Source organism: Nelusetta ayraudi, unplaced genomic scaffold, assembly GCF_046127955.1.
Source record: "Nelusetta ayraudi isolate G7.1 ecotype Tasmania unplaced genomic scaffold, CSIRO-AGI_Nayr_v1 ptg000013l, whole genome shotgun sequence".
Lineage (NCBI taxonomy): Eukaryota > Metazoa > Chordata > Actinopteri > Tetraodontiformes > Monacanthidae > Nelusetta > Nelusetta ayraudi.
In genome coordinates, this window is record NW_027466063.1 from 1979380 (window position 1) to 2001633 (window position 22254).

The 22254-nt window shown below is 41.1% G+C and overlaps 2 protein-coding genes across 3 annotated transcripts; one reads left to right on the forward strand and one right to left on the reverse strand.

The window, feature by feature from the left end:
* Positions 1 to 996: 996 nt before the first annotated feature.
* On the reverse strand, positions 997 to 6548 carry LOC142885904 (mpv17-like protein 2). 2 transcript variants are annotated; one of them, XM_076022700.1, is made up of 6 exons: positions 6394 to 6548; positions 5378 to 5595; positions 3471 to 3632; positions 2655 to 2731; positions 2412 to 2540; positions 997 to 2164 (listed from the first exon to the last, which is right to left on the reverse strand). In XM_076022700.1, the coding sequence occupies exons 2-6, from the start codon at positions 5562 to 5564 to the stop codon at positions 2072 to 2074; spliced, it is 648 nt and encodes a 215-aa protein (XP_075878815.1). In that variant the 5' UTR covers positions 5565 to 5595; positions 6394 to 6548; the 3' UTR covers positions 997 to 2071. The 2 variants fall into 2 exon arrangements, with proteins under 2 accessions (XP_075878815.1, XP_075878816.1); XM_076022701.1 differs by having other exon boundaries at positions 6257 to 6397.
* Positions 6549 to 7846: 1298 nt separating this feature from the next.
* On the forward strand, positions 7847 to 20961 carry rab3ab (RAB3A, member RAS oncogene family, b). The gene is made up of 5 exons (XM_076022702.1): positions 7847 to 7924; positions 14497 to 14721; positions 17727 to 17845; positions 18958 to 19082; positions 19439 to 20961. Exons 2-5 carry the CDS (start codon positions 14497 to 14499, stop codon positions 19627 to 19629), a joined length of 660 nt encoding a protein of 219 aa, XP_075878817.1. The 5' UTR covers positions 7847 to 7924; the 3' UTR covers positions 19630 to 20961.
* The last annotated feature ends 1293 nt before the right edge of the window (positions 20962 to 22254 follow it).

The following is a 22254-nucleotide window of genomic DNA, read 5'->3' on the forward strand; positions in this document are numbered from 1 at the left end:
CTCTAAATTTTCACTGTAAGAAAGAAACTAGTCCTGTAAAAAAAGATATCTCTATGCCGGCTCTACACAAGTCATCCAATCATAACTCAACACACAAAATAAACAACCAATAAGGAAACAAGAAGAAGACGCAAGAACAAAGACACACCCTTACTGTTCAAGACAGACGTTCACTAGACTGAGGATAATGTCAAAGTCTAAAACATTTTGTAGAACTAAAATTATGAAGAGAGTCTAAATGAAAAATCTATCAAAAAATCCTTTTGAGTTTCAAGCAGGCCTTGTCAAGTGAAGGTTAGTTGATTTCTTTCAGTCACAGTCCTATAAATGCACCTTGTAGCAACAGCAGCTTCAGATAATTTAATTGAATTTCATGGAGCTCCTTTTAAAAAAAAAAAAAAAAAAAAAATCTATTTTATATTAGTTTACTTGGTATACTGAGTGTGTCGAAAAAAGAGGGAGCAAAGATTCAAAGTTGATACCCTCTGGCTGAAAATCCACTTTTACATTTGAAATTCTGTATTTCCAAACTCGTTTCATCATCTGAGTTCCTGAATTAATATTGTAGTAGTCAAGACGGGTCTTACATGGTCTCAGTTTCATCTTAGACGTAACAGTCAAGCTGGTCCTGGTGTGGCGTCATTGTTATTATGACCTCCCACACATAAGATGCATGTATTTTAAAAACATACTAATTTTACAGATTTTATGCTTTAAACTTGAGCCCCAATAAGATGTTTTGTTCTACGGTTCATGCAAGTGGTCGTGTATTGTCAGATTACGGATTGGGGAGCAGGGGCAGTAAGTCAAACAGTTGTCAATTAAAAAAGTGAAAAAAGTGAGATACAGACTAACTTTGCAAAGCCGAGCATTGCATGTTTAAAAAAAACGCTGAAAAAGGTTCTGATTCATGGAATGGGAATTTTCCACAACAAATCCACATTTACTTTTTGCAATAATCTTTTGTGCAAACAAATAAGAGCCAGGAACACAAAGGTTTATCCAACCACTTTACTGTTCATAAACACAATAAAGTACAATTGAGTCTTCACATACTGTTAAAATAGTAAATCTGCAGGATTCATGGCTTTTCATTTGAGCAATAAAACATTTCAAATGCATTAATAATGATGCATTATCAGAGGTCATACGATAAGGTTAAATATAGCAGTGTGTTTAGAATACACATGATATGAATCTCTATGCATGTCATGACATGACGCCCCTTTTTTCACTTACTCTCATGTCTTGCCAAAACTACAAAACATGTAATTAAAAAAAAATCATTTTCAAATGATAAATAACCTGCTAAAGAAAATAAATCAAATGTACAATTTACAGTGGAAAACTGTTCCTTTCTGAAAATAAATAGTTTTCACATCCTCAGTTTGACGGAATGAATGTTTGTTAAAAACAAAAGATTTGCTTTTAACAAAAATACAGATATGTTGTTGTGTAATAAATAGTGTTTACAGTCATGCAAATATGTCACCAATACCTCCAACATTTACACTGGAATACACTCGATTATTTGGCATTCAAAATGGAGCTCTGCACTTGTCTAGTTACCTTAAGGCATCATTATGAAAGTCAGAAGAATAAAAAAAAACTTTCACAATACTTCTCAGTGAAAGAGTAACATGAACAGACTAGAAAGTTAAGGACTCTTTGCTGGCTTTCGGATGTTTTAAAGGTTTCTCATAAAGCCAGTTGATGAAGCAGCAGTTTGGCGGAAGCCTTGATTCAGATCATTAAAAGCAAAAATATATATTTATGACTCATATCAGTATGACAGGCAGTGAATCAGCTTTACATCCCTGGTTGCTTCCACAGCATTGGAGGAATAGGATAGACACTCAACTGCACAAAGAAGAGGTCAAATCCAAGAGGAGTATTGAAACAAATAGTCCTGCACCATGACTTGAGGCAGAAACAGTAAATGGTCTGTTTAAATTTGGCCAGGAGCCATTTGTTTGTTTTTTGAAGAAAAACACAAGCACAAGAATTTGCTAAGATGGAAGAGAAGAAGAAACAACCTCCAAAAAAAAAAGGAAAAAAAAGCACTCTGTCTCTAGGTCTTCTCCTGCAGAGGTTTGGATGGTGAGAGCGCTTCCTGCTGTACATCCACAGAGCTGCTGTCCGACTCAGTGGCTCCGCTTTTATACTGTCGAAACAACACAAACCGAAGCAAGGATTAATATGATCAGTGTCAGTTCCCATTTTTTACTTCCAAGTGAATACACAACCAACGGTATATTACGTGCATTAAATATTATATGCAAAACATAGGTATTGTCTAATAACATTAATTTGTGTTGAGGCCAAGGCACCTGCAGCATGTATAAATGTTCCACACTGTAAAATAGGTCCATCAGAGCAGAGCAGTACAGAACCCTGTGAGGTTGACTTACTTTGTGTTTGAGGTAGGACAGATAGACGTCCCAGCCTAAGGTGATGAAGTTGATGTAGATGACCCGATATTTGGCAGAGACGAAGTAGAAGTTGATCATCTGAGCAGCGGGCCACACGCAACAGTCTGCCTAGATGCAACAAAGCAAAACAAAATACTGGTCGCTAAGGTGGTTGACTGAAAATGAGCCAATCAAATTCTCCTAACACACACACCGCAAACCACACAGCTCAAAAGTGTTTACCTTGTAAAAGGCCCAGAACTTATCTTTAAACTCCTCCAGGCCGTCAGACAAAGTGCCTCCCTCGGTGAGTGACAGACCTGGAATAAGCACCATTGACAAGTGTGTGTCAGTCACCATGAAGAGTTTAAGGCCCCATGTGGTGACCAAATAATACCTAGGTATTAAAAACTGTGAATCTAAGATATGAGAAAAGTCATGTTGCTTGCTTTACTTTCTTAAAAGTGTGTATGTGTATAAAACAGAGTTCTGAAAAAAAAAAAACATTTGTGATGTCACAAAGGGCACGAATACCATCGTTGAGTAAATTACAAGGCCTCAGTTGACCCGCACTTGATCTTAATTGGATTTTGAACTCGAGTGCAGTGCATTAGAGTCAAAACATTCATTTGATTTAATTTATTTCATTAAGCTTATGAGGCACAACGTGCGCTTACGATACATTAATCATTGACAGTGCTTGCAGAGTGCATCAGACTTAGCAGCAAGGCTATTTTCTCTCTGTAGTACTTTTCATAGTTTTTGTTTTGTTTTTTTCTAATTGGAAGTCATGTATACATGACATACCAATAGATCTTTACAGTCAGTGACGGTGGAGACATGATACAGATTTTGGGCCAAAGTGAAAACAACAAACAAAACTGTACCAGCGGAAAAATAAATCCGCCAATTTCACATCTGGTGGAATTCTTGGACAACTTCCAAACTTTGTGTCATACGTGCAACTGATTGGAACGGAGTTCATGTTCTCACAGACATTTAAAAGCTGACATTGTGTGTTTAGAGTGAGATGCAAATGAATCAAAAATGAAGATTCACCCAAAAAATACCATAACCCCAGTGTAGGTGAAGCCACAATTTGGTCCACTAGAACTTTCTTGCCCACCACCTTCATGGATTTCCCAATGTACAGTTTGTCTAGCCAGGTGTACCAGTAGTGCATCACGGGACCTAAGGAGCAGCCCACCAAAAACATGGAGCCTGAAAGAGGAAAAATAGAGGTAAAAATAATCACACAAATCAAATCTTGAAGAACCAGATTTATCCGCAATAAAATTAAGGTAACTTAATGCACAATATCAAAGGCGTCCTATTATGAAAAAATGAAAATAACTTTTCCTTACCTACATTACTCCCATGCTAACTAACACAGCAAGTATGAAAAATGATGGGCTGGCTTTTTACGTGTTGCAGTGCTGAAACAAGCCGTGTCAATTGTTTCAGAACACACACACACACACACACACACACACACACACACACACACACACACACACACACACACACACACACACACACACACACACACACACACACACACTCTATGACATTGTGTAATTGCTTCGGAAGCTGGTGGTGAAATGCTTGGAATTAACTTGAATTGAATGTTTTTAATAACTCATTGCCAACAAGCTATCACATTACGTTGAACACATGGGTTCTTGTGGCTGTTTGGTGCTGTTGAAAGATCCATGTTATGTCGAGCACCCCGCAGGCTGGGGATAGCATTGCTGGTGAAATTGACAATGTCTACAAGTTTGAGATCCTGAAAAAACAGAGCCTGCCTTCTGAAAACATTGGCATCTCAAACAGGTTTCATCTGCCTTAACGTAACAACTTATTTTTCAGTCACAACTTGGCTAAAGACATCAAAACAGATTTGTTGTGTTTCCTTCGCAAACTGTTTATATGATCCAACCTCTGTGACGGACAAATCAAGAGCACTGTTGCTACTGTCTGCTTTCAGCCATGGTGTGTTACACGACACTCCCTGCTGTTTGACTGCCACTGTACAACCTGGTTGGACTCCACTGCGGCTGTGGTATGGTGTGAATGCAGCCAAACCCGCAGCTAATGACAGAAACTGCTTTGGGAAGCCCCAGATTCAGGTTTGCTGCAATGGCAAATGAAGGAGCCATAATTTAGGTATTTGTGTTGGGTACCTCCAAGCCACCAGAGGGCAGTCACAGTTTGATTTTGTTAATCAATTATGTCAACCAAAACGAGAAGGGAAGCAAACAGTTTTGGACTGTGCTTCAATGTAATTTGTGATTTGGTGGCACATTGGTGGTAATTTGGTGATTTACTTCAAACTTGGAGAGCAAGGAAACAAAGCGCACCGTAAAACCCACAAGAAGACACTAATGGTTTATTATTTGAATTTTAGCACCTGACCTAAGAGTAGTGTTTCTCTGATCAGAGCGCTTAATGCTGCTGCCTGCTTGCTCTGAGCTGCCTTCACTTCCATTTCTGTGATGGTAATTAAAGATGAAAGTGTAGAAGACACTAAGGAGTTTGCCACAACGCACCCATCCTCCTCCAGCACAATGAGCAGCTAGAGTGCTGGAGAGTGGAGATGGAGAGCCAAGAGCCCCAGCAGCTTTGTGGGGGCATTGGCTCATTGAGAGGTTTCTCAATATACTGATCAACAGCAACACATGCTGGTTAGGTGTCCTAGATGGAAACACACTATTTTAACCTTTAGTCTCACAGATAAGATTCCCTGAATGAACTCAGTAAGTGACATATGGATCCTTTTGCCAGTTCTAGCAAAACCATCCTATTGCTTGTACACGTTAGTGCTTTTCATTTAGTTTGCAGTAAACTCTCCATACACTGCATTACTTTCCCTTTTGGCAGACCTTTTTATACAATACATAGTCATAGCACAGGCAGGGTGAATAATTCCAGTGGCACAAAGCCTTGAATGAACTGTCCACTCTCACCTGTCCTCTTCCAACAGCGCTCTTTGCCAGGCTCCTTGTAAATCTCCCTGCACTGCTGCAAGTAGTCGCCCAGTGCCAGCATACTTCCAGCACTCAGGGTGTTGGTGATCAGCATGTGTTGGCCCTGCAACGGCCGCCAAAAAAGGCGGACCCGGACCATAAACTCTTTACCTGCTTGGGCAAGCATGTTGTTTGGATCACAGGGATTGGACACTCATCTGCCGGAGACACACACACACACACACACACACAAAACAGAGAGGTTTCAGTTGGACTGAGTGTTTTAAACAGGAATCCAGCCAGAGTGAGAGGTACACAATGTCTCCCATCCAATGATAGCTGGGGGCATTGTTAACCACACCTCTGACAGTGACAGACACAACATAAAAAGCAGCTCATGTCAACAGAAAACAGAATAAGAAAACAAATAGAGCCGTTAACTGGATGCAAACGGTAGTGACGCAGGGTTCGGATGCGCATGCGTTTGAGCAGCGGAAGAACTCGACAGCACGGGAAGAAGATTAAAAATATATTGATATACGTTTGATAAACTTTGATGAGTTTATTACAGAACTGACCAGATTGATTTATATTTGAAGACAATACTCCTGGTCAGCAAATACGACTTTCGAAAACGTCTCCCTTCGCACTGTCTATAGTTGTTTTTTTTCCTCCCGAAAACATAAAACACTCGGAGTTACTGAGATACAAACAAAAGTAAAGACCACTCGAGTAAAGACCAGAATTCAATAGCCTAATTCGGGAATGTGAACTACTGACTCAATTATAGTAAATAACATCGTCGTGTTTAAGCGGACGAGCGTGTTTGTAAGAAAAATCGTGACTGAATTATCATTTCCGTCATCACACTCAGTTCACCTTTGCACTGAACTAGCCGAAGTAAGTCGAACGTTTTCCAGTTGTGACATAACCATTCTGCGATGAGAACAGTATCATAATCACGCACAGTTAACCCGCAGTAAGATAATCAGGTAGAGTAACCCGTAGACACCTACCTAGGTATTAAATATAAACAGAGACTTAAAATAAAGTCACGCTGAAATCTTTCATCATTAACTGTCGGCATCCGCCATGTTGGAAAACAAAGTACGGCAACAACACTGAGTCAAACTATAGCAGAGGGGCAAAACCGCGAAAAGCTGCTTATCCCGTCTCAGTGTTTTCTCTCTTAGGCAAGAGCAGCCCCCTCTACTCTTAGGTGGGAGCAGAATTAGTTAAACAAAAGTTGCCATTTGTTAAGGTTCCGCACTGTTGAACAAGACAAAGATTGGTCGTATATTGACGGTTTAACTATAGAGATGATCATTCCGAAATATTGCAAAATATTAAGTGCTATGGCTGTTTTCATGCAGTTAGAAAGCATTTTTGTTCATTTCATTATACCAATATGTTTTCTCAGGACTTATTGGTGCGGCACGCGGCACACTCACATGGTGGTAAATGTGTGTTGCGAACGCCCTCTGTTGGCACTATTGCACCTGGCCGCAATCTACAAATCCACCTTTTTCCTCTAACCTTGTGTGTGTGTGTGTGTGTGTGTGTGTGTGTGTGTGTGTGTGTGTGTGTGTGTGTGTGTGTGTGTGTGTGTGTGTGTGTACTCCTGGGTATATTATTTAAATAATTAAATATGTTATTCTATTGATTATATACTAATAATATTAATTAATTATGTTGATGCAATATAATCCTTCACGTTATTCATTTATTCCAGTTCAACGTGAGACCTTATAAACTCGTGTTTAAATATTTTACAGAAACTGTCAAACATAAGTATGTTTTCAGTGGTAAATTTCGGTTGTGGTTACTGCTGACCCCTGGTTAATAATTTAGGAACTCCGGTAGTGCTCTTTAATAATAAATGTGGGGGGTTTAGGATTGGTTTACCTGGCTGTCAATCATTTACATTTAAGCCAAAATGCCGCCCACCTGTCATTCATTCCGCGTCGATGCTGGTAGATACGTAAAGATAGCAATGGTACAAAAAAACGGAAATTAAGTATTCTTTCAGAGTAAATGTCATGAAGGGTTCTCCGTTTCTGATATTGACAATGATTATCCTGTCTGATGAAATCGATGGGTTTATTTTTCCAAATGATTTTAGATTATGTCAGGCAATGTGTGGTACTGTGCTAGACTAACCAGGAGCTCAGAAAAAACAGCACTAATTCAGTTCTTGTTCCAACACCTGGAAGCATGGTTTAAATCGCGGCCGATTGTCTATGAAAGATGTCCTTCTGACTTCTACTTCAAGCTTTAGTTTGAATCTAATTTAGACTACTTGTTTAAATAGAATAATGGAATTTAACCAGTCCGGAGTGATAATTTGTCACCATAGTTTAGGTCTAATCCAACAAGCACGTTATTTTTAACAGTCACAGTTTACGCATTTCGAACGCCTCAATTTAAGAGCTTTTATTTTGAAATTTAAATAACGGATGTAGCCTCTCACCAGCTGTCGGACTTGCCATCGGTTGTGACTGCGGGTGCTGGACAGGGTGGATAGCTGCCGGAGAGAAATATATCAAGGTAAGATTAAATGCGATAATAAACGAATGTGTTGCGCGGACACCGGCGTCAGATTCTAGGACATTCAACGCACCACGTTGATGTCTTCCCTTAGCGGTTTGTGCTAAAAATACAAAAAAGGGTTTTGCAATAGCTTCGAGATAAGATGCCTTGCCTGAACATCTGTTTTCATTGTGAGGTTTGGGGTGGGGGTGGGGGGTAGCGACAAAGCCTCGTTGCAACAATGATGTGCGTCCTGATGGTTGCGGTGTGGATGGGTGGATGGATGGGTGTGAGGTGTGTGCTGCTGCTGCTGCTGCAGCTGCTGCTGCTGCTGCTGCTGGATGACTGGATCTCTGGCTGAAGTCGGGGCCTGTCCTGCAGGGAGAAAAGGCGTTTCATATCGTCTGGTTTTGCAGCAGGAAAATGGCTTCAAACGCGAGAAATGAACGACGGATTACCATTGAGGCATCGAAAATAGTCAGCAATAAGCTTTATCATTGGCTATACCGGCTAGCAGTCGTCGTCCAATAATGATTTGACGACGACCAGAAGGCCACACCTGTCACTTTATTGTATTTCAGAAGTTAAGAAACATTATTGGAATTATTATTTTGAATTGCATTGGAATCGCTGCTGTTTTCCTCCACCTGGATAAAAAATAAATAAATTAAGGGGAATATTAGGTGTTGGATGCGTGAGTGCGCGCGTGCGCATTCGTGAAAGTAAATGGAATAAAGCTGTATGCGGCTGCGTCGGAAACGCTCATGTACCAAAAATATGCAATTTTATCCGCTCTGAATAGATATAATATATGTAAAAACACAGCGTTGAAGTGCCTTTTATTTCACGCAGAAGTTAACTTATTGTACTTAGTGTATTGTATTATTATCTCCGTGTTTATTCGAAGCTCCCAGTTTTAAGGGTGGTATTAATAAATAGTTTATAAGCATTACTGATATCAGCTGCAAAGTTGTATGCATTTAAATACAGACATTAGTTGAAATTCTGTTTTTCCTCAGACTGATACAAAGAAAACTCTCATCCATGTTGACCATAATAAACACACCGGCTTGGCATCCTTTATCTAATATCTAATATCTAATAGCTGCTTGCAGCTCTACGATAGACTAAACATTAATAATACTTTCATTGAATAAGTGATTCTTCATCCGGCATGATCTGTTTCTTGTCTTGGGTGTGCCTTCTTCATCTGTGCATCTTGTCATGACAAAAACAAGTTATAAAAGGAAAAAAATATTAAATTATTACAACATCTGTAAAGAGAGCACATGATTTGGGGCATTGGGACATTTTTTTTTTACGTAAGAAAATAAGACTCCACATCATGAAGAAAATTAGTCATCTGAAAAAAAAACAGGCACAGATTTACCTGCAGACTGCAGTACCAAAAAACATTCATCCAGGCTGCTCCCCACCACCACCACCCTGCTTGCTTTCTGTGTGCTGTGGAGGAGGGAAAAAAAAGAAAAAAGAAAGAAAGACAAAGTGCTATTTTTAGCTTCCCCTCCTCTCATCTGCATCCCCATGCTTCCTAGAAAAGAAGGCACGTGACTGGAGGGAAAGAGGGGGAGAAATGCCATCTCAGGCAACCTGGGAGCGGGACGACAGCTGCATAAGACCTCTGCTCTGCCACTGCAGAGACGACTCCAGCTGCTTCGGAGTGCTGTAGGTTATGGCTTCTGTCTCACCAAGCTGAGAGATAATGTGCTCACAAACATCACGGCATTCCTATCATGTTGTGTTTATCTAAGTCATCTGATGGAGACCAGTTTGTGTTTGGGCATTTTGTGTCCTAGTTTCTGGATCTGAGGAGAAAAGACTCTGAGCCTGGATGTGGAATTAGCTTTTTCTTCACACTTTTTTTTTTAAACTGTGGGAAGAATTACAGCAGAGCAAACAGTGCTTAGAGATGCAAACAGTAGCAGAAAGGGGTCAGAGTTCAAAGGACTTCTCTTTAAACAGCTGTAATAATCGTCTGGGTTTGTTTGATTGGAACAGGACTATTGCTGGCGAGTGAGTGTTTGTTCTATTTTTAATAAGTACACAGAAAATTAACTATGGAACAAATTAAAAAAAAAAAACTGTTATTACTATGTACATATGGCTGCTGTTAACCTCATCACATACATTTGCAGCAGTATTGGATTATGTAGATGAAAGTCTTGGCCTGTGAGCTAATTACAAATTATATGAGAGTTTGTTTTATTTTTTGTTTTGGTGGAGAATTCTTGTCTTAATATGAGCACAACAATCCAATAGGTGTATTGCAGTAGACATACACTACGTCATATATGTTGCTTTTTGTATGGAAAGGTGAGGTTTATTCCTCAGTTGGGACTTTATAAGGCTGGAAGCTTTATCAGCTGTCAGAACTCAAGATCGCTGTTGGATTGCTCCCAGATATCATTTTAATTACCAGGATCCCTTCCCTACTGTGTGAACTGTATGGGTTTCCAGTAATTGGAGAATCTTGTCTCACTGGGATTGTATATCTCTCTGACTGACTAAAGGGGAAACATCCACTTAAGATGAGTTGAAGGTAGTCACAGTCTGACCTCTCGATAAGGAATGATAGATGATGTAGCATGTACAAAAGTGAGCACAACCACTGATAAGGCTAACACTAACTTGTTTGTCCTCATTTAGAATTGTGCTACTGAGGCTGACATGTGCTCTTCATAATACTTTCTGCTTTTGTCATGCTATAGAGTTATTCTCTATGGGCTTTACTGAAGGAACAAAAAGGATCACATTATACCACATTTTTCATAAGTGAATGTCCAGTCAATTTGCAGTGCAGCTAAACAATTAAATACTAATAATTATTCTGTGAAGTGTTTAGTCCCGAGTCTAGTTGGCGAAAGCCAATAAGCTTGTTTTAAGCTTTAAAGATGGTGCAGAAATACAGGAACAGTGGTTCCGCCTACTCAGTGGGAAAGGAGGCTGAAGCTAAAAGTTGCTAGATGATCAACTAGTTTACATTATAACAATAACCACAGTTTGGCTAAAGCAAGTGATAAAAAAAAAATGAACGAGAGACACAGCAGGATTTTAGTGGACAGATGATCACAGAGACTCCAAAAGGCTGTTGGTTTGGTTGTTAGCCTCTATGACAGTTGCTGTGGAGGTCTGGGAAAGTTGAAGATCTAACAACAAAGTTGCCAAGCGGCTGTACCAGAAAAAATGCAAGTCTTGCACAGCAAACAGAGGGCTACATTGGCTGTTTTATGCAGAATTTTACAGATTTGTCTATAATTAGCTGTCTAAGACTGCTCCCCCAGAGTCTGGGATCTGATAAGATAAAATAAAAAATGCTTTTTGAAAAATAAGAATAACATGGGGTCTTAAATTTATTTACTTTCACATTTGGTCATGGGAATCTAATACAAAGTATCTCATTGGCGTGACTCCAGATGAGTCTGCCTCCAAAGGCCCAGACATCTCAAGCCTGGTGTAAAGTCATGTCTGCTGCCCTACATTTGTTGTTGCTGCCCTATAATGGAGGAGCTCTCCACTGCAGGGAGCATCACTGTTCATTTGGCGTCCTGAAATGTCTCCCCTGACATTTAATTCATTCACCGTCTCGTCTCTGGTCACCTTGGTGTGTGATTCTCCCTGCAAACTAAAAGCACCAGGACAGTCAATAGTAATGCCTACGTTTTAGCACTAAGGTTAGTGCGGCCTTAAATCTTGAACCCTCCCAGTCTGTAGTTGACATCATGTGCAAATGTCAAAGATAGGATAGAGACACACCTTACTGTAGTGAATGATAGGAACAGTTGTAATGGTGACGAGGCTTCATTGATTTATGTGGTGGAGGAGAGTGATGACTCAGCATAGTCAGTAGACAAAAAAATCCCTGAAATTCAGGAAAGAGTAAAGGCCGGAAGCTTGAAAGCCAGAAGCGACGATATACAATAAATTGATCAGTTATGTATAGTCAGTGTTAGTCTTTTTGTTTGATGATGTCTGGATTGAACAAAATCAGATTATCAAATTGGCCTGTGTGAATTGTTCACAACAGCAAAAATAACTTTTTTTTTTGTATTCTTGGTTTTCTTCCTGTTGAATGTTTTAAAAAGAATTGTTGCCTTCTGATCTTGTGCACTAACACCTCGGAGTAAAATAGTTGAAGCTGAAACCTCTTAAATGTTTTTTTTTTTTTTAAAACAGTCACTTCTCCAACCCAAACAATTACAGATAAAACTCTAAATCTTTTTACATTCACAAAACTCCTTAAATCCATCACTTGGACGATATCCTGTGTTGCTGCATTTCAATGAACTGAAGCCTTTCTGGGGGGAGAAAAAAAAAAAAGGACATTCATTATTGTAGAGCAGCAGAAACACCCCGCAGGCTGGAGCACATTAGAATAATTAGAATTTGTTAATTACTCTTAGATTAAGCACAGAGGCCTCAGCCCGGGTGCTGCTGTATCAAATTGGTGTTCAGTGAAGGTTAAGCCAGCTCCTCTCCCCTGAGCTCATCTGGGAGACGCAGCAGCCAAGAGGCTGCAGTAATCCCAACACACCGACGCACACGGCAAAAGTCTGCCCCTCTCTTCTTCTTCACCCTTCTATGTCCTTTGCTATTAACAGCTGCAACAAGCTCGTGTTTCACTGTTTGGTATCAAAACAGTTGCATTGACACGCAATTTTTCTTTAAATTCCTGTTTTTATCGGAGGAAACACGAGGAGGTGGGATTACAGCCAAGCAGCTGCACTTTGCCAGATGATTCACGTGCTGCCAAAGTGAGCACTCATAAAATATGTTTTATTAGAGAAGTCTAGACAGGGGGGAAGACATTTGGGCCAAAATCTTAATTCAAAAGCTTCTCACCACATCGCTGCTGAGTCACTTTAGACCGATCAATAAACACTTAATCTGAGGCTTTTGCTGACTGTGACAAAACTCTTTAATAGGGCTGAAATCAATCGCTGATCTTGTAAATATACTTTAGTTAGAAACAGTGGACCGGTGTGTCATTTTGTAGATTTATTATGTCTTGGTTCAAACTGATGATTCTTGGAATTTCAGACCAAAGGTACTTCATTTCAATTCAAAGAGTTTCTTTCTCTGTGCATCTTCTTTTGGGACTTCAAGGCCTTTAAGTTTGTCTGTAGCCTTAGTTAACAAAGTGTTGCTCCACCGAGAAACAATCAGCCCTTCTTCATTATTTAGGACGCGTCTCGGTGGCCCTTAATGTAAACTGAGAAGTGGTAGCGCTCTGTTTGTGCCCCTTTATCTGAGCATTCTCGTGTTGCACTGCAGTTGGGGACAGATAACAGTCTAAACATAGAGCCGGTCGCAGGGACGTCTTGTCACCAAGCTCTCAAGAGTCCACAAGCTCTTTTAAATATCCCGCAGACTGGAATTCCTGAAACCCAGCAGCAGACTGTCACTTCTGCGCTGTCGCTGACATCACCCACCTGCTCAAAGTGCTTTTAGCTGAAGCGTGTCATGCGACAGGAGCGATGTTCAGAAATTGCTGGCCGCACCTTTCAAACCTCTCGATAACAGCTATGGGCTTAAAATCTCTCTGGAGCGATATTGTCCTCTTTTCACAATTATTATTGCCCCATTACTCCATAATCCCTGTTCCTGGATGATGAAAGTCAGAGGCATGGCGGACAGTGTAAACAATCTTTCAACAGAGAGCCTGAATGCCAAGCGGAAAGACTGACAGGCGCGTAGGTGGATTTTATATGGTATGGCAAACACAGTGGCATTGGGCCAACCAGATGAACCGTTTTTATGGTGTTTTAGCACACATGCTTCTCCTCAAGTCTGGTTCATTATATGAGGTTTTTGAAACGAAAAGAAGTTCAAATGAAATGACAAGGAAGAGTGTTCTAGAGAACGCACACTAAGTACAATAATTACTAATAAGACAATAAGTAATGATCAGAGGTCTTTCAGGATAAGACACAGATGGAGGCTCGTAAGAAAACCGCTTAGAGTATTGAAGATATTGAACTGATGTTAAAAAAATAATGATAATCAAGATTGTCGGAGCAACGCATGGTAGCACAGCACAGTTTCAGAGACCCTGAAAACGCACCCGACAATCACCTGGCAGAGGAAACCTGAGAAGGTGTGGACCTGGAAATATCAAGTTTCACCTGTCGTACACTCACAGCATACTGGTGTTGTTGTTGCTGTTGGTGTCAAACTGCACCACTGTTGTCAGCTAGAAGTGTAGAAGAGAGCTTTAAGGAGCTTGAGTTGAAAAAAAAAATAACCCATTCATGTTAAAATACTTAACCTTTGAGTGAATTTTTAAATTATTATCTAATTAAATATTAGAGCATGGGCTTGCTCATGCTAAAGGTCTGAACAATGGAGAATCCTGCTGCTTGGACAGTTTTATCACAGTAAAGTGTTGTTTGGCTAGAAGCTAATTTTGATAGAGCGTCAGGAAGATGTGTTCACATGTGATTTTAAAGTCAGTCTTGACTTGGATCAACTGCTCAAATCTCACGTTTTGGTGCATCAACTTGCAATGCACTGACATGTTTATTATCCTTTCCACCAACTCCCTCTCTACTTCTGCACTTCTCTGCACACAGATGGCGTCAGCAACAGCAACATACGGCCAGAAGGAGACTTCGGACCAAAACTTTGACTATATGTTCAAGATCCTCATCATCGGCAACAGCAGCGTGGGCAAAACCTCCTTTCTGTTCCGCTACGCTGACGACTCTTTCACGCCGGCCTTTGTCAGCACGGTGGGCATTGATTTCAAGGTGAAAACCATCTACAGGAATGACAAGAGGATCAAATTACAGATCTGGGTAAGACATGTACGAGTGTTCGACTTCCCGGGAGGAAGTAGACTAAATGTTATAACCTTGTCCTGATAAATTCTGAACCTGATACTGTCTTTTATCTAGAGGGATATTGATGGAGAAAAAAAACAATCAAATAAAGTGTTTCAAAAAAACCTTTACTGACCCCATAAGGTCACTGGCAGATGATATTTCATTCAAGGCCGTGTTCAACTTCCATTTCCACTTCCACTTTCCATCATGTTGCAGGAGAGCAATAGCCAAAGTAACTTCGGTTTGAGGTGTTTGACTCTATTGTGAGAGCACAGGGAGCGCCTGAACACACACAGAATACTAAAAATACAATGTGAAAGTGCTCAGCACCACATACACTGGAAATAAAAGTGTCGAGTATATTCAGCCTGTTACTTAACTGTCTATAGGCTGCAATAAAGCACGTTATGCAACAGTCGATAAGATTTTATAGAGCCAAACCATCAGCACACATTACTGTGGATACTTTGTTATTATTATTTCTTTTGGATCCTAAAATAAGTGTAAGTCTAATTATTTCCAGGCACACAGTAATAAAAGAACTTATTTTGAAAGAACTTACTTAAGTTTGTGTCTGGCTGCACTAAGCTCCAAAAAGTGAACTATAAAGACTAGTTTAAACTCTCAGTGAAGGCAGGATTAAAACACAATACAGGTGAATGCGTTACATTTATGACATTTATGATTTTGTTACACTATACTTCCAACTGGTAGAAAGGAACACTCTGCACTTGTTGCATTGCAGTAGCTTATCTGTGAAGGTTCTCAGACATCCAGGTCATCTTAAGGTAGAAGGGTTAAGTCAGGCCAACTGGATCACAAGAACAAGTCCAGTTGTCCTAACTTAACCAATCTACCATTGCATTAGCTGTTAGCCGGACCCATGTGCGACAGATTCTTCATGATTCCGGGATGTACGAACATACAAAAAGGATGTTAAGTCATTTTGCAGTACAGTCGGCAGCGTTTCGTAATGGATTTCGTAACCAATCAAAGAAAGTTATGCGCCACGTCACGAAACACTGCCCTCTGGTACATCTTTATTATTCAAACTGTCCTTGGACCGGAGCAGAGAGGCTCATTTGCATACAGCACCATCTTTCTCTGCAGCCCACTCCTGCTGTCGAGTCTCGGATCCGTAAAGTGTAGAACACGGCGAGTGACGAGAGACGTCACGGTAATGTTCCAAAAACAGAAAACACGGGGTGGTTATTGGGATGCTTTGTTGCATCAGGCATGTGCGGGCCTTCGAGGGCTCAGCATGAAACGCAGTCTCACACAACCTCCCACACACACACACACACACACACACACACACACACACACACACACACACACACACTTTTTGCGTTTGTGTGCGTGTGTGTGTGCGCGCGCGCTTGCCTGTGCGAGTCTGTTGTCAGCCTTTGCCACGCTTTGCCTCCGGTAAGGAAGACACAGTCGACCAATCAGAGCGGGCCAAACAGATGACTGGGTGCCGCACGCCCTTCCCCCATTACTACGCATCTTACGGAGAAGATACCCCTCCCAACGTGCACGTGAGCACGGTCCCCATCCCCCATCCCTCAGCAGCACCCAGCGGAGGCTCAAATATGAGCAATATAAGTGATGGCGACGTGCTGAAAATTCAGAGCACATTATCAGCTCCACTGATTGCACAGGGTGCAGTCCGGAATGTACAGTGAATATGTGGAGTGAGAGTGAGGTGTTACACACGTTTTCCAACGATGTTGCCCATAGGATGCTACTTCTGTTTTTATTGCACTGGGAAATTTATGGCGACATCAATACTGTCAGCGTTTATGAGTTCAATTGATATATGGGCTGCATGTAGGTTCTCTCTCTCTCACTCTCACTCACTCGCTCTCCCTACTCACACAAACCTAGATAGATAGATAGATAGATAGATAGGTAGATAGATAGACAGATAGATTTATGTATATATAGATGTAGATGCAGAGATAGAGGTAGAGATATTGATATACATATGTAGAATAGACAAGGTTTCTACTTTTGTATATATAGATAAATAGATATACATAGATAGAAAATATAGATAGATTGGTAGACAGATGTAGAAACCTTTTTGTTATTACATATTTTACTTCAAAATGTAGCAAATTTCCTTGCAGGTTCCTACTTCAACCTACACTGACACTTTTGTTGAACAGATGACTCTTATATTCCAGCTGATGAGCTGAACAAAACTGCAGCACGTCCACAAAAAACAATATAGAGCTGCAGAGGTCATACAATACCCACGTGCGCTGAGTACGATCATGCGTGGTCTGATGAATAGGACTAATAGGTAGGCAACGTCACATACTGTATGATTTGTCTTTTTTTTCCCTTGCTCCACAAATTAATGGAGACTGCGCCGGACATCACCCTTAATCGTTCTGTGTGTGTCATTTGCCATAAATGTCAACGCATTTGTTTATTGGTTGACAGTGTGTATAAAGTTGCCATCCGCTTCATGTTCCATCTGTGATAATAATTTCTCACCTGATAGCCTTCATAAACAGGATGTCAACATTACGTTGTAACGCATGCCTTTTTCTACTGATTTCCACGCTGACGACGCACCTCGAGTCAGCTGGCGGTCGGGTCAGTCAGTGTCATGAGGCCTCATTTGTGAACTCTGCTGATCATTGTGCACGAGGAGGAGAAATGATGAGACAGAGGCGGGTTTTGCAGCAGCCGTCAGCTGCTGGCAGATGTTTCTGAAGACGGCAGAGGAATTTTAATACGCTGCTCTTATTGGAGCATATGGCAGCAATCTGCCAGGCTGACATTTCAAGTCTGGACCTGGACATTTCTGGTGTGTGTGTGTGTGTGTGTGTGTGTGTGTGTGTGTGTGTGTGTGTGTGTGCGCGGCTTAATCAATGCCCCACTGGAACAATTTAGAACTTAAAGGTTATCCTCCACTGACTGTTTGTCTGTTTTGCCTGTGAAAACCCCGTTTATTTCCCCTCCAGGACACGGCGGGTCAGGAGCGTTACCGCACCATCACCACAGCCTACTACCGAGGCGCCATGGGCTTCATCCTCATGTACGACATCACCAACGAGGAGTCTTTCAACGCCGTCCAGGACTGGTAGGTGATGAGTCACATGGCTGCGGTGTAAGCCGAGCTCTCCCGCTGATGCTCGGAATAGATGCGGAGAGCGACGGAAAGGGAGGATCTGCTTCAAGTTCGGATGCGGCGCTTTCAGATCTGCAGCTTCCTCTCAAGAAATCGTTCGACTTTATTCGTTCAGTCAACTGTCCCGTCCCTGTTCCGGCTGAATTTTGTTTATATCAGCAGAACAACCTGAGTTTCACAGATCAAGAAGTGCTTCATCAGTCTCTCTAACGGCCACTTGTGTTCCGCTTACAGTCGGCTGAGGAACATAAAGACCTCAAATGATGTCGTGCCGAGAGTAAAAGTTGAGGGACACTTGTGGAGTGCTTAGCCTTTTAATGTGATGCAGTTTGGAGGTTCTGGGTGACCGCGAGTACTTCTCCAACCGCCATGAGCAGCAGTGGAAAGAACACTCAGTCAAACCACAAGGAGGGGAGCTGCGTGTCCTTCATGCAGAATGGCTCGGTTTCAAAAGGATGTACAGTACTGACTTTATTTATTTTCCTCTCAGGGTTCCCATAGTTACACACTGGGACCATAGGACAGGACAGAAACCCATATAAAGAAGCACTATGTACTTTTTCTACCTTAAATTATGAAGATAATGGAACGGCAATGGAATGGCCCTGCTGCCACTGACAAGCGGAGGACGTCATAACTTTATTTTCCTGCCCAACACACACACACTTGCTATAAATTGTTACAACACTTTGGTTGTCTGCCCGGCACTCTCTGGTAGCTGACAGTAGTCTCTTATCAAGTTACCCCGATTCCCCCTGGCAAACAATGGGTGGTAAAACTTCAGCTGAGAGCAAACAATGAAACAATGCAGTTCACTTGCAGCTCCCAGAGGTTGAGGCAGTCAACCCTTGAAAGCCCCCACGAGTGTGTCGAAAACTTAAACTTCATCAGATTTCTTTTTTTTTTTTTTTTTTTAATTGTCACATGTTTAGAGCTAAAATAAATGCTTTGTCTTGAAGTTAAGATAAAGTATTTTGCATTTTGCATGTAACTTGTTGTGCGTGTTGTGTGTGTGTATGTGTGTGTGTGTGTGTGTATGCACGTGTGTGTGTGTGTGTTCACAGGTCGACTCAGATTAAGACCTACTCATGGGACAACGCGCAGGTGCTGCTTGTGGGAAACAAGTGTGACATGGATGACGAGCGTGTGGTGAGCGGCGACAGGGGCCGACAGCTGTCCGAGCACCTCGGTTAGTTCCCACACACACACACATTCACATGTCAATAAAACTCATTCACCATTTGTTCAACCATAGGAGCCTGTGTAGTTTCATGCTTTAGTCTTTTGCTGCCCAGGAATTTTGCCAGTATAATTGATTGCATGGCGTTCTTCTGTCGTCTTTGAATTGACAGATTAATTACATATTATTTGTCGCCCTTTCAATTGTTTCATTCAGGAATTTATAAACACCACAAAAGAAATCTTTATTTCAAAACAAAACAAAACAAAACAAAACAAAACAAAAAAGAAGTCACGATGCAACTTGAAAGCGACTTCCGCACAATTGAAGGCACCGTCTTCTTTAACCCACCTCAACCTTTGCAGGCTTTGAGTTCTTCGAGGCCAGCGCCAAGGACAACATCAACGTCAAGCAGACTTTCGAGCGCCTGGTGGACATCATCTGCGAAAAGATGTCCGAGAGCCTGGACGCCGGAGATCCTGCTGTCACAGGGGCCAAGCAGGGGCCCCAGCTGACGGAGCAGCCGGCCCCTCCTCACCAGGACTGTGCATGTTAAAGATGACTCCTCCCCCAAACAGTATCCCTCCCACCTCCCCCTCCCCTTCCTCACCCTGCTCAAGCTGGAGCCCAGTGCCCCGGGTCCAACCTTCATTGATTTGTTTTCCAATCACGTTCCTTCTTGTTTTGGTGACCTTGCAGCGATCGCTCACTGAGGGGAACCAGAACCAGGCTGAAAAGGCTCTGAGGTCTTTTTTGTTTTGTTTTGTTTTGTTTTGTTTTGTTTTGTTTTTTGATTGCTCAGGTTGTGTTTGCCTGTGGATCCCCCTCATAATTTAGATATTTCCTTTCTTTCTGTTTTCTAACAGAGTGAGTGTTGATCATATTCCACAGCAAACGCAGTGAAACCTGAGTGTAACAGCCTTTTGTTTTTTAGCCGGGGTTCCCGAACGTTCTCAACGGCTTTCTTTCTGTCTGTCTGTGGTTTTACGTGAAGGATTTTAACGGCGTCTATCCTCAGAGTGCCATTTTAAATCCTCCCGATGTTTATGGTGCTTTGATTCATGTCAGTCAGACGTCTTGAAAAAAAAAGTTAGTTTCAGATACGGTGACCCGAAAGAGCCACCACGGATTAATCGGTGAGAAAGGGGGGAGGAGCCTGTCTGAAATCCGCTTTGGTGTGTTTCTTTCTCTTTTCTCATCAATTAAAATGTCGCTATGAACTATTTTATTGTTGTTATTCATCGTTTTCACTGTCTTTTTTATAATTTTGCACTTTTTTTTCTATTTAACCTCCCCGTTTATTTTATTTTTTCCTTAAATCATCTACTTCTGGGACAACTATGAACAACATTTAGTGAAATAGGTAAAAGAAAAGAATAGCAAAAAACAAATTAAGAGACTTGTTTAATTTAATTATATTTATTTCAGATGTACATATAAATGTTGTGCAATATATATATATAATATATAGGTATGCTTTTCTGAAAATGAATTTTAAGAGGAATGAAGTTCAGTGATAATCTAAGAGGTCTGTGTCGTCAGGTTTGCTTGGATGACGTGTGGCAGCTTCTTCACGACTCGTCTCATTTTCTCCATCATGTTGGTCTCGTGCCGCTTTCCACGGATGTTGCAAACTGAGAAATTGAAACTTTCTGCCAAGAAAAAAAAATGCAGTGGAATGATCTAATCGAGTCTGAGGATGTTTCTCATCCTGTTAGGTGAACTTTGTGTGAAACTGTTGATGTCATGATCCCTATTATAAGTAAATGACCATGTTTGAATATACGGAGCCCTAAAAACATTTTTGTGTTCCTGCTCCAAATGGCTCAAATATCGCAAACACCCTGTTTCATCCTTATGAAAATCCTTAATAAAACATAAACACAGAGGAATAATCATTTAAATGTTATCTGTTACATAAGGGGAGGATTTTGTGGGGTAAAAGAAATGATCACAATTTTATTTGAGATGGCCATAGAAAGACGGCCTGAACAGTGGGGCAGAGAGGTTTGGTTTGGACATTCCAGTCGTGGTTGTTGAGCTCGTTATGGACAAGCTGGATGGTTTTGAGACTTGAAACTGGCTTTTGCATTGTGGAAGCTGCGCATGAACATCGTCGAACATGAAACTGCTGTCTTGTGTTTCGGAATGATGAAAGTAGATTTTTTTCTCTAGGACCAGATAGATGGTACTGGTGTTGCATTTGACCTTTTACGTGCTGACCTATTTCATTCTTTGAAGTCAGGGTATAGTGAGGTAGTTCAAGCCAGACACTCAGCTGTTAATGGTAACAAACCACCCGTATTCTTCTCCCACTTGAGCATTACAAAGCCTGTGTGTGTGCGTGTGTGTGTGTGTGTGTGTGTGTGTGTGTGTGTGTGTGTGTGTGTGTGTGTATGTGTGTGTGCGATGTTGTCTCCGGCACTCAGTCTTCAGTAGAGGTCAGGTGGACTGCACTGTTTAAAGTCGAACAAGCACGAAGCGACTGAAGGCTGTAATATTCACAGGTCGAGTGGCTGCAGAGTGTCTTCATGCATGAGTTCATATTCATTCAGCATCTTCTACTCTGAGACTTTCTGGGCTTCTCCACAGTTTAACCACACCCATTCTATGAACAGAGGTCTTTAAACTAACAAAGCATCACTCTATGGGGCGTGCAGATGCAAAAGTTTACACAAATAATGTTTTCTTTTGTTGTTGTTTTCTCCCCGGGTGTCTTTGCACTTCACCAAAGATTTCTCACTATTTTCGCTGCAAAGGATAATCAGCAGTATGACAAATTTCAAAGTCTTAATGTGTAAAAAAATTTAATAAAATAAACTGAGAGCTGCATTATGCATAAATGCAATTGAGAAATAACTCATATTAAAGGATTGCTGTTATTGATGTAAGGCTGTGGTAAAGAAGAAGGCGACCCAGACAGAGTGGAAATCACAACCAAATTCATCAGAAATAGTGACATTGTAACATTAGTGTGAGTGAAACATTCAAACAAAACCCACACGTGATTTTACCAGAAAGGCAGTCAAGAAGACAATTAACTTTGAAGAGACGTTTTTGATCCAGCGTGTTTTACTCATTACTGGTGGTGACTGTTTCTTTCCCAGCAAATCACAAACTTTTAAACTGTTCTTCTTTCTAATGTCTTCCTCTCTGTATGAACCAGACCTGTAAATACTGT

Excerpts from the sequence above, each read along its gene's own strand:
- rab3ab (XM_076022702.1), top strand. The coding sequence starts at position 14,497 with ATGGCGTCAGCAACAGCAACATACGGCCAGAAGGAGACTTCGGACCAA. Across the intron at positions 14,722-17,726 it reads GGATCAAATTACAGATCTGG|GACACGGCGGGTCAGGAGCG; the intron begins GTAAGACATGTA and ends TTTCCCCTCCAG. Across the intron at positions 19,083-19,438 it reads ACAGCTGTCCGAGCACCTCG|GCTTTGAGTTCTTCGAGGCC; the intron begins GTTAGTTCCCAC and ends CAACCTTTGCAG.
- LOC142885904 (XM_076022700.1), bottom strand. The coding sequence starts at position 5,564 with ATGCTTGCCCAAGCAGGTAAAGAGTTTATGGTCCGGGTCCGCCTTTTT. Across the intron at positions 2,732-3,470 it reads GGGGTTATGGTATTTTTTGG|GTCTGTCACTCACCGAGGGA; the intron begins GTGAATCTTCAT and ends TGCTTATTCCAG. Across the intron at positions 2,165-2,411 it reads TGTCCTACCTCAAACACAAA|TATAAAAGCGGAGCCACTGA; the intron begins GTAAGTCAACCT and ends TTGTTTCGACAG.